General features: G+C 41.6%; 1 protein-coding gene across 1 annotated transcript in view; it reads right to left on the bottom strand.

Annotated features, from left to right (window-relative positions):
* Positions 1 to 17530, bottom strand: part of RANBP17 (RAN binding protein 17) — a 258082-nt gene that overhangs the window by 49973 nt on the left and 190579 nt on the right. Inside the window, exons 21-22 of the mRNA XM_026660855.2 lie at positions 17137 to 17244; positions 12558 to 12640 (exon numbers count right to left, since the gene is read on the bottom strand). Of these exons, the coding sequence (XP_026516640.1) occupies positions 12558 to 12640; positions 17137 to 17244 (191 nt within the window). The remainder of the gene's footprint in view (positions 1 to 12557; positions 12641 to 17136; positions 17245 to 17530) is intronic.

Below are 17530 nucleotides of genomic sequence, written 5' to 3' on the forward strand. Positions count from 1 at the left end.
ATTTCACATACTAATATTCTTGGGCATGTTCTATTCAACTGAAAAGAAGGCAAATAAGTCTCCTGGATGCTTAAGTAAAACTGAAGAGAAGGTGGGTGAGGTAACATATTTTATTGGACCAACTTCTGTTGGACAGAGACACACAAGTTTTCAAGCTACCCAGAGCTCTTCTTCAGGTCTTGTTTCTCGAATATCCTGGGACCAACATGGCTATAACAACACTGGATAAAGTAAAATTGGACTACTGTAGTGAAAAGAAGAGAAAGGGGAGGGTATATTCCACAAGTTGCACCAGCAATGAAATGTGAGTAAAGACTCTCCAAGCAACATAACCAATATGCTCAAGGCCAAGATGTTCAAAAATTGGATGCCTAAAGTTTTCAGAGGAGACAAAAACTGGATGTTGGCATTTGTGAGAGTCTACAATGGATAACAGTATATTTTAGCATTCTCCTCCACCAACAGGTGTCACTGTAAATGCCAATACTAAGCTACAAAAGAAGGAAATAGAAAAATAGTACCTGAGCATAAAAAACAATCAATTTTTAAATTGGGCAGTAGATTAAAAATCTAATACTACTAATACAGCAAGGAACAATTTAACCAAAAATTTAAAAAGAAATGTTATTTTATTAAGTTGCTAGGGCTGAATGGATTGCAACACTATGTTTTGAAATACATGTTCTGGAAGCAATTTAAAGCTCATTAGAAATAATTGTCTCTGGCTACTAGAAAATGTGGTAAAATTTAATCCTCATCCAAATGTTACCTGGGCTCTGAGAACAGGAAATTGTTTTGTGCTACTGTGGCTAACCTCAATGCTGACCCTATATAGTAACTGCTAGAACAGCTGAAAGCTGAAGCAAAATTAAAAACTTATATCAAAGTATATCATGACAGAATGTAGATAAATAAAAACGGCATATTGAAAGTATTATTTTTATGTCAGTCTCCTATAACAGAGAGGTAGAGGTGTTACTAAAAATGTAAAGAAACCACAAAACAAAGTAATAGATGCTCCCAAAATGCACTGGAACACAGTTCTTCAGCTGAGAACCTAAGAACATATAACAAGGAGATTTAGGGTTTATCTACACAGGGACATCCAGGAAGGTTAACCCGAATTAACAGAAGGTGTGATTCTGAAGTGGATTAGTTAAAATGAATTACAAAGTGAATTAAGCTAAAGCGAATTAAGGCCACTTCAATTTTGAGTAATAGCATTCACACAGGGATTTAATGCGGTTTAACTAATGTAGTTCAAATTCACACCTTTAATTAATTTGGATTAACTTTCCTGGATGTCCCTATGTAGAAAAGCCCTAAGAACTAGACTTGTGTATATAGAACTAAAAGTGAAATTCAATGACCGTATATTGCTAAGAATGGTGGACTTTGCTGTCCCTAAATCCTGTCAATTTCCCACGCTGACAGTAATTTTTTAAATTATTTGTATCCTTGAGGATTTTTATCATTCAGTCAGACTGGCTGCAAGGGATACAACACAGTATCTTTTGTCACACTAACTATGGAGTGCTACAATGAGAGTTTACCTCTCAAGCAGGAGCCTAAGCCAAGTCCAAATGAATGTAGGGTTGGTTTTTTTCATACCACTTCAGTGACTGCATTCAATCACAAAGTCTGCTTACACTAAATTGCCTTTGCCACAGTACTCATGTCAGTGACAAGGTATTATAATGGAGATTTTAGTCGCTGGTGCCACAGCATTCACAGCACAGCAAGTGGTAAACAGACTTAACGGTAGGTATCCATTTATTTAGGGTCTGACTTTCAGAAGTGCCGTGCACCCACAATTGTAGTTAAAGACAATGGGGGTTGAAGATACTCAGTATCTCCGGAAGTGAGGCCCTTAGGCGTTTATACCATACTCTTCATTGCAATATGTAAGATATCCCTATATACCAGTCTGCCATTACATAGGACACTACAGAGAGTGTTCCACTTAGAGTGAAGTGGAGAGAAGAGATATATAAATCTGCAAACACGCTCCCTTTTTTACTTGAACACATAATTCTTATAGAATACAGAAATACAGAATGCAGCATGTGTTTGTGTACATACAGCAGTCCATAAACATGCCAATCCACCTAAAATGCAAGTTGTGAGTGGAAAGAAGTATACGGTCCTCCCAAATAAATGTTCAGAAAAGTCATTCATATTTAAGAAATAAGACAAGAGTGAAAGTGCATTTCCAGACAGCAAATGCATGCTTGACGTAACGGTACTGTAGGAGACACAAGGCCTGAGGCAATAGTTTTTCATTGCCGGAGGAAGGTCACATTTTCTTCGACATGCAGTGTCTGCATTTAAAAAAAGGAAAGAATCACATGCCAGACAGCTTTGATCAGGGAGTTCCAGACTGAGGAAACCAAAGAGTTGTAACAATAATCACCAGTGCAGCACGTTTAGGTACTGGTGAGAAAAGCGGACTGGCATCAGATGACCTCAGCTGCTGCTTGTGCATTGCAGGGTTGACCAGACAGAGAGACAGCTTGGACCGAGGTTTTGAATTGATTTATAGATCAAGAGGATCCTCAGTGTAACTGAGCCATAATCTGGAGTTTTCCTGTTGTTAGTTTGGTGCCAGTCAGAATTCTAAAAGCAGAATTTTTACCAACTGGATATAGATATGTCTCTGTGTGTGAGGATATCATTATCTGAGAGGAATAGAGAAAAAGTCTGTATTAACATAATCCCTCATTTTACCTACTGATGTAAATCACACTATAACTAAGTTTATTTCCACATTTATACAAAATATGCATCTGTGTTGCCAATTTTTGCAATTATATTATTAGCCTTGTGTTGTATGGTGTTTTTCTTAAAGCTCCACTTCATAAAATCATGTTGCTATATAAGACTCTCAACTTCTGTTTTTAAAAAAAACATGTTAACAAGGCGGGTAATCCTTCAAAGGACAGGACAGGACAGGACAGGACAGGGATTTAGATACTCCAGTTAGCTGGAGATCCTCTAATAATAATTTATATAGTGCTTTACACATTCAAATGACTGTACAGACATGAACCAATTAATTCTCTCCTCTCCTGAAGTAGTATTATCCTTATTTAACAGATTGGGAAACTGACAAAAAGGTGATCTGGATTGGCCAAGACCACGCAGTGAGTCACTGCCAGAGCTAGGATAAGAATCCTGGAACTCTGGATTCCCAACCCTTTGCTCATTCCTCCAGAGAACACCACCTGCCCCCTTCCAATGACTCAGAAGTATACCCCTAAATGTTAAAGAAATGTCAATTGAATGCTAAAATCCTACAGACTATAGTTTAGTTACTCTGAAATAGAGTGCCTCCATTGCATTTTTAAAGATAAATTAAAAGTGCTCTCAACATAGTTTTGTTGCCATAAAAAGTCAATACTGGCCAACATATGAGATTCCAGAGCATTTCCCTATACTTAAAATGTCAGACATTATGTTGTGGTGATTGGTGGTAAATGGTGGCATTTTAATAGTGATGATTGTAAGCCAATTTATTTTAGTCTCTTGAAATGGCTTTACTGCCCGTTATAACAAACTAAATCAGAGAAATACCAATTTGTGTTGGCAAGGTTCACTGCAACCCAGAAACCTTCACCTGTATGTTTTCATCCTGTAGAATGATTCAAACATGTTGGGAAAACCTTGGCTGCCTTTAAACATGCCTATAATCATGTCAGTCTCTCTTTGTATAGTAGGACACACGTCTACTTTATCAACATTTTCAAAAGGAGACACAAAATGAAAATGAAGAAAGAAGGGTTACTTATCCTACAGTTACTGTGGTTCTTCAAGATGTGTTGTCCACACAGATTACCCCAATTACTCATACAAGAAAAGAAAAGTTAATGATTTCCCAATCTGTCACAATCAGACTTTGAAAAGATCATTATTGTCTTCCAGAGCCCTTTCAACGCTGCTAAGGACTATATGGACAGTTATTAAAAACTACAAAACAACGTGGACACTGTGATGCTGGCAGAGAAGGTGCCAGCTCATGCCAAAGTTCCCATGAACACTGACAGATATTTAGCTGGAACCAGTCTGGGTCACCAGTGTGTTAGTATTATTAAACTAGGTATTAGAATTATAAGAAGATGTTTTAGTGATTAGACTTTATTGAATGTTTGAGAGTTGCTGCATACATTAATCTCACTAATAACATCTGTAACCAGTTTCTATTACTTTTTGAAACTTAAGATTGGAACTCATTTGTGTGTAGATATGTTTACCTGCTTTAACTTTGCAAATAACTTTCTTATTTCCTTTTCCTAGTTAATAAATCTTTAGATAGTTTATTATAGGATTGGCTACTGTATGAGATCTAAAGTGCAACTGACCTGGGGTAAGCAGGTTGGAGTACCCAAGAATACCGTCTGTGACTCCATGTTAAGACCGTTATAGTGCCTGAGGAGTTTACGCTTGATAATTGGTTGGTAAAATCAAAGTGCAGAACTCACAACCAATTTGGGGTTCGTGCCCTTGTTCTTAACAGTCTGCCCTGAGGTTGGTACTCATGGTCTTGAGCACTGCAGGACAGCTTGGCAGATATACACTATGGTATTTGGAAATCTTGTCATAATTATTTGAAATAATCAAATCTATTTTAAAATATATTATTTATGGCAGATTCATAGATTCCAAGGCCAGGAAAGACACTGTGATCATCTAGTCTGACCTCCTGTATAACACAAGTCATAGAACTAGAAACATTGAGGCTTTGTCTCATCTTCCATCATAACATCTTCAGGAATAGGGAGAAGTAACTGTCCCAATGGGGGTTCCAGTAATCTCTTCAACTCTACTACTATCTTACTACTAATCTTAAATCTGGTACTGCTTTAGGCCTTTCCTTTGAATAGCACAGCTCATCTCTAGCAAGACCCAGAAGACGTCAGATTCCTCCTGGCAAGGGCTGACAATCTCTTGGGGGACTGAGAATTTACTGGGCTTCCCAGGTGTACCATAAAAGGTGTTTGGGACAGCAGTTAGCAAGTGAAGTTTTTTTCAGAATGTGGAGAAAAGTTACCATCAGTTATGAATGGAACAGGGTGAGATCCAGTAAAGATGGAGTAGATGATGAGGGCAAGGGTTACAAGGCATACGCCAACTGATGAGTGATCAATGACGGTGATTTTTCAAAAATGAAAAAAAGGATGGTAAAAGTCAATTGAGGCAGGAAAAAATGGACAGCAGGATTGCACAGGGATCCAGGAAGAATGAGTCAACTGGGCTTAAAGCAACAACATAACTATCTATCTCTTTGATCATCAAGAGGAGGCACATAGCAATTAAATCTAAATTAAATGCATAGCTAATAGTATTTAGGATGCTTAAAAGTTTACCAGTTTTTATCTTTTCCTGAGCTGAATTGTTTTTTATTTTGTTTAATCACTCTCATAAATTTAGTTGAGAACAGGTTGAAAAAACCGTGGCAGCACACTAACTGATGTAGTTGAAAATAAAATGGTGGAGATGAGTTTATTAGAAATAAGATTTACTTGGAATCATTTTTTCCTTCCCTAAATAAGTGCTTTCTACAGTCTGCATATCCTGACTGCCTCTGTACACTACAAATCAAATGTGTAATTACATCTAAGTATCTTTTAACAAGAAGCCATTGAACATATACCAATTCCAGCCCCAGAATGTATCTGTAAGTGCAGTAAACACAAATTTTAAAACATCAGTTTTGTTTCTTAAAAAAAAAAGAAAAAGAAAAAGGATTTTTATGGTCTTTCCTTAAAATAAAGTGGCATTACAAAAACTTAGTAACATTTCTTTCAAAATATGGATTGAGTCCCAACATAGATAGCTGATGTCAGAGACCTCTTTCGATTCTGTGCATGTCTTGAGCTGGAAAGATGGGGCAACTTATAAATGTTTAAACAGTGCTCAAGGGTGAAGTTGTTATGGGCCCATTATGTTTTGGAACTGCTGGAATATATTCTAGATACATGCAGTCACTCCAGACCTATCAACCTGTAGCTCTGGATCAAACATCCAAAGAGTGTTTTCATTTCTGAAAAGAATACATAAAAAGTTGATAGAAGACACATACTACAAAGTAAAAAATAGTTATTTACCCATGTTGTAACTGTTGTTCTTTGAGATGTGGATGCAGACATGTATTCCACTCAGGTGTGAGTGTGCCCAGCACACCAAAGCTGGAGTAATTCACCTAGCAGTACCCCATGGGTGATGATCATGTCCTTTGCTTCATAGCTCCTCCCTGGCTATATAATCGCGGTGCACCCCTCAGTTCCTTTGCACCAAACCCCAGGTGCACAGGGTACAGAGTGTAGGTCATGGAATACATGTCTGCGTTCACATCTCAAAGAATAAGAGTTACAACACAGGTAGCTGTCTTTTCTTCTTCGAGTGGCTGCAGACATGTATTCCACTCAGGTGACTCACAGCCCATTCACTGAGGAGATGGGGCTCAGAGTCTATTTACTCAGAGACTGTAGAACTGTCTTCTCAAAGTTTGCATTGGCCCTAGATGCCGTGGTTATAGTTGTCACGAAGTGTGGGGGGACACAAGGCCCTGCACCCCCGGCTTCCTGCGATTCACCATGACTCCCAGCCAGCCGGTAAAGCAGGTTTATTTAGACGACAGGAACACAGTCCAAGACAGGTCTTGCAGGCACAGACAACAGGACCCTCTCAGTTAGGTCCATCTTGGGATCCCAGGGGCACTACAGCCCCATTGGGGGGTAAGAGCCCCGTCCGGGCTCCCCTCCATTACCAGCCAGCTCCTGAAACTCCAACTCCCTCCAGCGTCTCCTCCCCCAGCCTTTGTTTAGTTTCCCGGGCCAAGGTGTCACCTGGCCTCTAACCCCTTCCTGGGTTCTCATGTTACATGCTCAGGTATTCTCCCTCAAGGCCAGTATCCCATCCCTCAGTGCAGACCATCCTAGCCACACTCCCCTGCAACCTTCCCAGGCCCACACACCCCCTACTCAGCATTCAAAGGCCACATTAAGAACAGTCCCAGTTTGTCACAATAGTCTAATGTCTAGCAAAGGTTTCTACTTAGGATCATGTTTCAGCTCTGCAGATATCTATAGAAACATCTCTAAGAAACGCTAGTGATGTTGCTTTAGTCTCATCAAACAAGCCTGTAATAACTTTGGAGGCACAATCTGAGTTGTTCCATAAGCCATAGTAATACACATCATTATCCACTTAGCAATGGTCGGAGCTGAGACTGATTGTCCTTTCATTTGCTCAATATAAGATACGAAGAGATGAGGTGACGAACAAAATGATTTAGTCCTTTCCAGTTAAAATGCCAAACACCTTCTTACATCTAAAGTATGAAGGCATTGTTCTTTTGCACCCAAGTGTGGTTTGGGAAAAAATACAGGTAAGTAAATAACCTGATTAAAGTGAAACTGAGATATCACTTTTAACAGAAATTTTGGATGTGGTGTTAAAGCTACTTCGTCTTTGAAGAACTGGGTATATGTGGGATCTGCCATTAAGGCTTGTAATTCACTGACTTGTAAGCCTACGTTATAACTAACAAGAAGGCTGTCTTCTGGGATTGGAGAACTAACAAGCATGTTGCTATCAGCTCGAACGGTGGACCCAACAGTGCCGCAAGCGCCGTATTACAGTCCCACAACACCATTTTCTTACCAGTGGAAAAAGACGGACAATGCCTTTCAGAAAACTACCTACCATAGGATTTGAAAATACTGACTGTCACACAGTCTGAAGTGGTTCACAACTGTGAGCACCAACCTCAGAGCAGACTGCCAAAAAACAGGACAGAGATCCCAAACTGGGGCGTGTTCTAGAATTAGATTTCACCAACTCACTAACAAATGTGAACTCCTGAAGCACTATAAGAGTCTTACGATGGGGTCCTCTTAGGCTTTCCGGTCTATCTTGCCACCCAGGCAAGCTGAACGTAGTGATAGTTGGATGCTATACACCAAAGATCACAAAATATTCAGGTTGCTCCCGGTCCCAAGAGACCAGTCACTTATCCCAGGTCAATTTGTACCTTAGAGCTCACACCAAAGACAATGCTTGTAGCCAATTCTATAGTAAACTAAGGATTTATTAACTAGGAAAAAGGAAATGAGATAGTTATTATAAGGTTAAGCAAGCAAATTTATATACACAAATGACTTACAGTCTATGGTTTTAAAAGGTGTCACAGTTGTAGTAATCTGTCAGATATGAATGTCTTTTAGAGATCTCTGCTTCTGTTTCATAGCTCTGGCCCTGTGAGAGTCCAAACAGCAAAGGGATGAAAAATTTTCTTGTCAGATATTTTTTTCTTTCTTCCAGTATTCAAATTGATGGAACAAGCCCTTCAGCACTAGCCTCTTCATGGGTTTGAAGGGCCAATTAACAAAAGTCTTTGTATTGTGATGTCTCACAATAGCCCATTTAGTTTTGATAGCCTTCATGGTGAGCAGGAGATGATTCCTCCTGAAAGGTTCACAGTTTCAGAGCAAACATTTTTTACAGTTATAAAGCAAACACTTAAATATTACTTCATAGCATATGATTAAGATATCATAAGTGAGATTAATGCATGCAGCAATTTACAAGCATTTCATAAAGTCTGAACACTAACCACTTTGGTATACATAAAATGCCCATCTTAACCATGCTAACACACAGGTGAAAGACTGGATTCCAGCAGTGAATTTGTCAGTGCTTGGCTGAGGCCTAAAACCTTGGTGAGAGCTGGCATGTGGCTTGCCAGCCTCAGACCAACTTTCCCTGAATAAGAGGGTGGAAAGCTGAAATCCCAGCCAAATGAAATCTCAAGGAGCTAAGAGCCAGGCCCAAAGACTTCAAATGCAACCCAGTAGTCCAGAAATTCAGAATCTAGACTGCCATAGGATGAATTCTCTTTGAGATCGCCCAAATCAAAAACCAATTCCACTTAAAACAAATAGATGATTTTCTACTAACAAGCAGAACTTCTTTAACCGCTTCTGAGCACTGAGTTTTCTCCTCATCCAGCAATGCAACATCCTTGCGGAAAGGTGTAGACTGTCCAGCACTGGATGAAGAATGTGGCCATGATGCTGAGTTAACAAGCCATGGAGAAGAGAGAGAGACTTGGGAGATCAAACTGACAGTGCACGGCTGGAGAACCAACATTGTTTCGGCCATGCTGGGGCAATCAGGATCAGCTTGGTATGGCCCAATTTGATTTTGAGGATAACCTGAGGGATTAGAGCGATAGGGAGAAAAAGCATACTTCAGACTTGGACCCCAATTCAGATGAAATGCAGTGAGGGATCTCAGACTGAACCCTGCTCGGGAACTGAACTGATGACATTTCCTTATGTCCTTTGTCATGAATAGGTCGATGAAAGGGAGGCCCCATTCTTCGAAGAGGGCCCTGAGCACACTGTTCTTTAGCGACCACTCGTGACTGTCTGAGAAGGTACTGCTGAGGTGATCAGCCAGCTGATTCTGAGACCCTAGTAAGTGAGCTGCTACCAGCATGATATTTTCTTTGACGCTTGTTGACATTGTATATCAAAATGGTATTGTTCGTGAGTATGTGCACAGTTGTTCCTTGGATGTGATCGAGAAAGGCCTGGCACGTGTTATATATTGCCTGAAGCTCCAGTACATTGATATGAGAGGATGCTTCCTGTTCCGTCCACAATCCCTGATGCACTCTCCAGCCTATGGAAGAGGCATCGGTGACCAACATTCTTGTAGGCATGGGTCAGACAAAGTGAATCCACTGACACACATTGTCCTGAATTGTCCACCACTGCAGGGAGTTCAGTATTTCCTGAGGTACTAACACAAGAATGTCTATTGAATGGTAACTTGAATGCTGGACTAGTCTCAACAATTGCTGGAGAGTGTAGGATGCAATTGGAGGTTCAGTCACAGATGCTGAATTTTACAGAATTGTTTGCACAGGAGAAAGGCCCTCAAATTTGTAGAGTCTGGTAGGGCCCAAATTAACTCGATTTTTTGGATAGGGTTCAGTGCTGATTTCTTTTTGTTCAGGATCAGCCTCAGCAGATCGAAACGATCCAGCATGAATGGGATGTGACTGAGGACTTGCTTCTCAGACTTTCCTCTTACTAGCCAGTCATCCAAGTATGGGAAGACATGAATTCCATTCCTCCTGAGATGGGCAGCTATCATCATCATGCATTTGGTAAAGACACACGGAGCCAAGGACAGGCCAAAGGGGAGAACCGTATATTGGCAATGACGATTGCCAACTAGGAATCTCAAGAACTTCCTGTGGCCCAGAAAGATCAACACATGAAAATAAGTGTCTTGGAGATCAGGAGCAGCAAACCAATTGCTACAATTCAGACCAGAAGGAATAGTAGCCAGAGCAACCATGCATAACCTGATATATTTGATGTATATGTAGAGATTGCGGAGATTGAGGATAGGTCTCACTCCTCCCTTGGACTTGCGGATTGGGAAATATCGGGAGTAGACGCCTCATCCAGCACATTGATGAGGGACCTCCTCTATAGCTCCCAGGGCACACAGAGAACTTGCTGAAAAGCAATTACTTGTGAGAGGGGTCCTTGAAAAGGGATGAGATTGGAGGGTTGGAGTGGGGAGTGGATAGAAATTGTATGGCGTAATCCAAATGCAGTGTCTTGGACCCATTTGTCCATGGTTATTATTTCCCAGGCACTGTAGAAGTGGGCTACCCTGTCCCCAAACTGAGGTGATGGAGTTAGGATGTTTACAACTGGTCTGCTGCTCCTGACATGCTAGACAAATAGGCTCTCTGCCCTGTGATGGAGGGGGATGGAGTGGCTGAGTAAAACTAGACCCTGAAGACGTTCTCTTGTGAGATCTATTCCTTTCCTGGGGTAGTCTTGCCTCGGTTGGTAAGGTGTCTGTCTAAAATATCGCTGGGGAACAGTATTTCTGCTGTTGTTGCCCAGTAAATTGGCATCTTTTTGAAGCTTGGGTATAAATTCCCGAAGACCATATTTGTTGCACTCAAGTCTTTAAAATGAATGCAAAGTCTCATTCGTTTTATCTGAAAAGAGAGGTGAACCATCGAAAGGAAGGTCCTTTACACTCTGTTGTACATCTGGAGACAATGCTGAATTATGCAACCACAATGCTTTTCTCATCATGATTGCTATAGCCACAACTCTGGAGGCTGTGTCAGCTAAGTCTAGGGCCGACTGCAATGATGTCTTGGGCCCCAGACTGTCCTCCATTACAAATGCCTTGAAGTCCTCCCTAGAAGAATCGGGCAATTGCTCCATGAATTTTGTCAGCGTCCCAATTTACAAAGTTATATCTTGAGAACAATGCCTGTTGATTTGCAATTTATAATATAATAATAATAATATATGGAGATATACCTATCTCATAGAACTGGAAGGGACCCTGAAAGGTCATCGAGTCCAGCCCCCTGCCTTCACTAGCAGGACCAAGTACTGATTTTGCCCCAGATCTCTAAGTGGCCCCCTCAAGGATTGAACTCACAACCCTGGGTTTAGCAGGCCAATGCTCAAACCACTGAGCTATCTCTCCCACCTTTGTAAGGAGGTCAAATAAACTTTTCTGCCTATGAGTTCCAACCTCTTTGTCCTTGGGAGCGGATTTGCTCTTCTCTTGACATGATTTCTCACTGGCTGCTGACTGGCACCATGGCTGCTCGAGTACCCATGAGGGAGCTGGACCTCTGACCCGTTCCCTGGTATTGAGACAACATCAAAAGGCCGCCTCTGAGTTCTGCTGAGGAACACTGGCACTTTGAGGCTCCAATGGCTGTGTTTTCTTTCTCTGGTGCTGACGTACGCCTCATGGCTTGCTCCATCAGGTGCTGCTTGAGTCTCAGATCCCTTGCTACCTGTGTCCTTTTCTTGAAAGACTTAGGGATAGAGCACCTGTCCTTAATGTGCCCCTCTCCCATGCACAACAAACACTGCATATGGGGATCACTATTTGGAATAGCCCCCTCTCCCTCCTGCCCCTGATGGGCAATGATTAAAGCCTGGGGAAGGCATTCCACCAGGAAACGACAGCTAACTAACCTAAGGTACTACTAAAAAACCACTAACTAATCATTTAGAATAAATTATCAATAATTGAGAGAAACAAGGGGCAGTGTGAAGAAACACTACCCAGAGCACTCCAACTCTAGCTGCGGGCAGTGAGAAGGAACTGAGGGGGGCTGGGGCAGCGCCATTGTTATATAGCCAGAGGAGGGGCTATGAGGCAAAGGGAACAAGTGCTGCCTCTACTGGTACTGCTAAGCAAATTTCTCTGGCTTTGGTGACCTGGGAGTGCACACACCTGAGTGGAATGCATGTCTGCAAGAAACAAATGATGTAAGTAGTGCCCTCCATGGTCTTTGAGTGTAATTGAGCTCCTACGGTATGTATCAGACAAGGAGTACAGGATAATGTGCTGATATTGGCCGTAACACTTCATACTCCGTTAACTTTTCACAAATACATCAAGGCTCAAGGGAATGAAAGTAATGGGGCTTTTACCTCACAAAACAGTCAAAGAATTATACTGCAAAGAAAACATTAACAGATACCTACCATAAGTGCAAATCATTTTACTAGCCTCTCTGAAGAGAAGAATTCCATTAGGAGATGATACATCAAAATTTAAACGCTGTGACCTAAAAAATAACAGCAAAAATATTCACATTGTCACAGTGGGAAAAAATTAGCAATGTGCTCATTCCTAAAAACAAACAAAAAACTGGTCGTAATGCTGCGGAAAAGGATCTGGGGGTTAGAGTGGATCACAAATTGAACATGAGTCAAGAATGTGATGCAGTTGGGAAAAGGCTAATATCATTCTTAGTGGTATTAACAAGAATGTTGTACGTAAGACACAGGAGGTAATGTTTTACTCAGTGCTGTTGAGGCCTCAGTTGGAGTACTGTGTCCAATTCTGGGTGCGACACTTTAGGAGACATGTGGATAAATTGTAGAGAGTCCTGAGGAGAGCAACAATAATGACAACAGGTTTAGGAAACCGGACCTATGAGGAAAGGTTAAAAAATCTGGGTGTGATTAATCTTGAGAAAAAGAAAACTTAAGGGGAGACTGGGTAACAGTCTTCAAATATGTTAAAGGATGTTCTAAAGAGGACATTGATCTATTCTCCATGTCCACTGAAGGTAGGACAAGAAGTAATGGGCTTAATCTGCAGCAAGGGAGATTTAGGTTAGATATTAGGAAAAACTTTCTAACTCTAAGGGCTGGTCTTCACTACCCGCCTGGATTGGCGGTAGAAAATCGATCTCTCGGGGATCGATTTATCGCGTCTCGTTGGGACGCGATAATCGATCCCCGAATCGACGCACGTACTCCACCAGCCCAGGTAGGAGTAAGTGCCGTCGACGGGGGAGCTGTGGCGGTCGATTTGCCGCCGTCCTCACAGCGGGGTAAGTCGGATCAGATACGTTGAATTCAGCTACGCTATTCCCGTAGCTGAATTTGCGTATCTGAAATCGATCCCCCCCGTAGTGTAGGCGTAGCCTAAGGGTAGTTAAGCTCTGGAACAGGCTTCTAAGCAAGGCTGGGGAGTCCCCAACAGGTTGGACAAACACTGGTCAAGGATGGTCTAGGTTTACTTGGTCCTGTCTCAGCACAGAGGGCTGGACTTGATGACTTCTCAAGATCCCTACCAGCCCTACAGTTCTATGATTCTAATAATAATAATAAGCTTTCAAATTCCTAGTGAGCACCTTTGGCTTATTTGCAGTTCAGAGGAATGCTACAAATTCTTCCTAATACAAACAATTAGTTTATACTCTTACCTTAACTACTATATTCCAATAGTTTATTTCATCAGTTAATTCCCACTAGGAATTCAATTATATAAATGCATCCTCTACATGGTGGGGTAATGTGCACTTATGGGGGTGTGATTTCTAAAGTGCACAAATGTGCTGCGCATTAATTGGTCCACGTAGACTCTGTTAGTATGCACTAAAGTGTTAAAGCACACTAAGGAACCTTTAGTGCACACCAGCAGGGTCTACATGGACCAATTAATGCTAAACATGTTAGCACACTTTTGACTGTAAGTGGGCATTACCCCATCTTGTAGAGAAGCCCAAATGTAAGCCAGATGCAAGAGTGCAGTTCAATGCATATACTCAGACCTGAAAGAGATCATACCATAGACTAGTCTCACCTCTGCTTGTGCTGGTACACCACCTCCATAGGCCAGAAAAAGCTATTGTGTACTCAATATGGATATAACCACTGGGAGGGAAAGCAAAGTTTTCATCAATGCCCTCCCCTGGGAGAATCCCAGGAGAAAGGTAGCTTTAAGGTAAAAATTTCAAAAGCCCCTAAGTGATTTTGAAGACTAAGCCCCATTTTCAGAAGCGACTTAGCACTAAGGTTCCTAAGTCTAACTGTAAGTCAACAAGAGCTTTTAAATAACTTATGAAAATGAGACTAGGGTCTTGTGATCTACTTCAGTGCTTCACAAAGCCGGTCGGCCGCTTGTGCAGGGAAAGCACCCGGCGGTCCGGGCTGGTTTGTTTACCTGCGGCATCCGCAGGTTTGGCCGATCGCGGCTCCCGCCTGGCCGTTGTTCTTCGCTCCAGGTCAATGGGGGCTGCGGGAACGGCGGCCAGCACGTCCCTCGGCCTGCGCCGCTTCCTGCAGCCCCCATTGGCTTGGAGCGGCGAACCGCGGCCAGTGGGAGACGCGATCGGCCGAACCTGCCGATGCGGCAGGTAAACAAACCGGCCCAGACCGCCAGGGGCTTTCCCTGAACAAGCGGCCGACCGGCTTTGAGAAGCACTGATCTACTTCACTTTGAAATGAGAGTAGATCAAAGTGCACTAGGAACTTTCAGTGCATGGTAGCAGAGTCCACGTGGACAGCCAGTGGATGTCAGGCTACTGTGCCGTATTTACACCACAGTTTGACATGCACTAACTGTTCATCTACACAACCGTAGGCTCCTAAGTCACTTATATAAATTTTACCCTTAATCTCTATTGGGAACTGCACAGGAGCCCTGCCACTGAATGCACTGAATCAGAGCATCCCTTGGCTGCCCTAGTTGTGTGTCACCCATTTTTGGTGCTTTGCAGGGTGCTTGTAGGACCCCTAGTGCAAAGGAAGTTGTGGGTACCTTGCTTTGCTGCAATCCACATTTTTCTGCCAGGATCCTTATTTACAGGTGCAAATTTCAGGGTAAATCTAGCTGCTTATACCCTAATTTACGAGAAGAAAACATATGTACACTGCACAAAACATTTGTGTATTCTACAAGCACAAAAATGATGGCTGACTGGCAGAGGCAAAAAACCAAAACCAAACACATCTCAATATCACAGCAGCATAATGCATACACTGATACTCCATAACATATTTTAACCCTGTCATAGTGTATTGTCTAATGCATTTTAACCTGTAAAGGCTAAGGCAGCACACAAAGAAGAAATCCACCCCAAGTGATGTTCTCTTAAGCAAGCAATGCAGATTTTCTAAATTCCAGTAGATGGAGGAATAGCAAGAATATGGAGAGTAGTTTGAAAAGCTGTCCCTTGCATGAGATTTATTGTTCTAGCATCACTTTGCTTTTGTTTAGTCTTATTGGTGTTCTTATAGGTTCTTTCTTAACTACCTTATCTCTGAAATAAGCTGCAGCACTGTTAAATAGTCTACAGAATATGGTGTATCAGGTATCAGAGATTAAACTTTTAAAAGTACTTTATTACACTCTTACCATGATAAAAAGAGGAAATTAACCTACACAAACAATAGGTAATGTCACAGCAAGCCAATCCACAAATGCAAAAGACACTGAGAACTGACCAGGAAGGTCTGTGATGACATTCAGGGCTTAAACTCCAGTGATACTCACTAACTTTCTTGGGGCCAGAGTTGAACTTTGTAGAACCAGTGGTCCATCACTCAGTTAAGCATTTTGTGTTTTGTTTTAAACAGTTTTTAATCTGTTTTCTTTTAAAGATGAACTTGCAAGGGAAAAATAGAAACTGAGGAAAGCACAGATTTCTCTGATGAAAGCCTCATCTATACAGTTCATGGGGGTCTCCAGCAGAGAATCATTTTAATCCCCCCGCTCCCTTTCATTTTCCCCTTCCAAAGTTTCTTCTCCCTTTGGGCAATCCTCTTAGCATCCGCAGATTCCATGAGGATATCACAAAATGTTCTGGTTCTGTGGCATTATAAATAACAGAAGGCTCACTTCGGGTATGTCTACACTGCAATTCAAAACCTGCAGCTGGCCCGTGCCAGCTGGCTTGGGCTAAGGGGCTGTTTAATTGTGGTATTAACATTTGGGCTCAAGCTGAAGACTGGGCTCTAGCACACCTGCAAGGTGGGAGGGTCCCAGAGCTTGGGCTACAGTGGAATGGCTACACTGCAATTAAACAGACCCATGAGCCCCAGTCAGCTGGCACGGGCCAGCCACGGATTTTTAACTGCAGCGTAGACATAGCCTGAAACACGTGCAATCCAAGGTATTTACATCAGATCAGAAAATCATTCTGGGATCTCTTCCATGAGCCAGCAAGTGCCAAGAGGATTTCACAGAGAGGGAAAAATTATATAAAAGTTGGTTAGAAATACTGTTGTCCTAGATGCCTTTCTTCCCCAGTCTGAATAAGTGAAGCATTCAGCATACAAATGTACGTGGAAATTGTATTTTCTTTGGAGGGGAACTGTAAAAGTAGGTTACACATGTTTAAAGCCACAAAGCACATTTAGTGTTACTTAGAGGTTGCAGGGAACACAAGACAGAAATTAGACTGTGAACTATTCTCAGTGATCTCCATTAAAAAGTCAACATTTAACTATGGTTACCACATCATGGCACCTGAGATGCATCTGAGTTATTTCAGTCTATTATGAATAGTAAATAAATGCAGTGTCACAGATTATCCTATGTTGCATCTTTAAGGGTTGGCTTTTTAATGGCTACCATTGTAGCAAATCAAAACAAGAACACTGGTGGAGCTGTGGTCTCTCTAGTTCCTGTTCCATAGCACAGTCCGAAAAGACATTAAAGAGAAAGTTAAGAAAGTCAGGATACCTCCATAATGGGCATGATATAAAAATGTAGACAGAACAAAGTAAGTGCCACTTATTGTTTACCCAGCTCTCACATGCTCGTTACCTGTTTTGCAGAAGCTCTGCCATAAGCTTCAAGATCGGAGTTGTACATGCTGCTTCACGATACCACAGCTCAATAGCTCTTTGTAGAATGGGAAGATATGATGTGTATCTTTCATAAAATGAGTTAAAGAATGTAAATGCCAAAAATTAATATTTTTCAGATTAACTTTACCTCAATGCCACTATGGTGAGCCAGGTACAGAACTATGCCAGTTTACCCTAGATGAGGCTCTGGACCCATACATCCAAATTTGTCAGTGCCTGGAAGAATAAATCCCTTGGAAATCCAAAAAATTAAGTACAAAATAGGTAAGCTATTGAATAAATCATATTTGGAATATATACACAACTGGCATAATTTCAGGCAAAGGAAAGAGTTTTGTGTGTGTATAGAA

Source organism: Terrapene carolina, unplaced genomic scaffold, assembly GCF_002925995.2.
Source record: "Terrapene carolina triunguis isolate 2854851 unplaced genomic scaffold, T_m_triunguis-2.0 Scaffold838, whole genome shotgun sequence".
Classification (NCBI taxonomy): domain Eukaryota; kingdom Metazoa; phylum Chordata; order Testudines; family Emydidae; genus Terrapene; species Terrapene triunguis.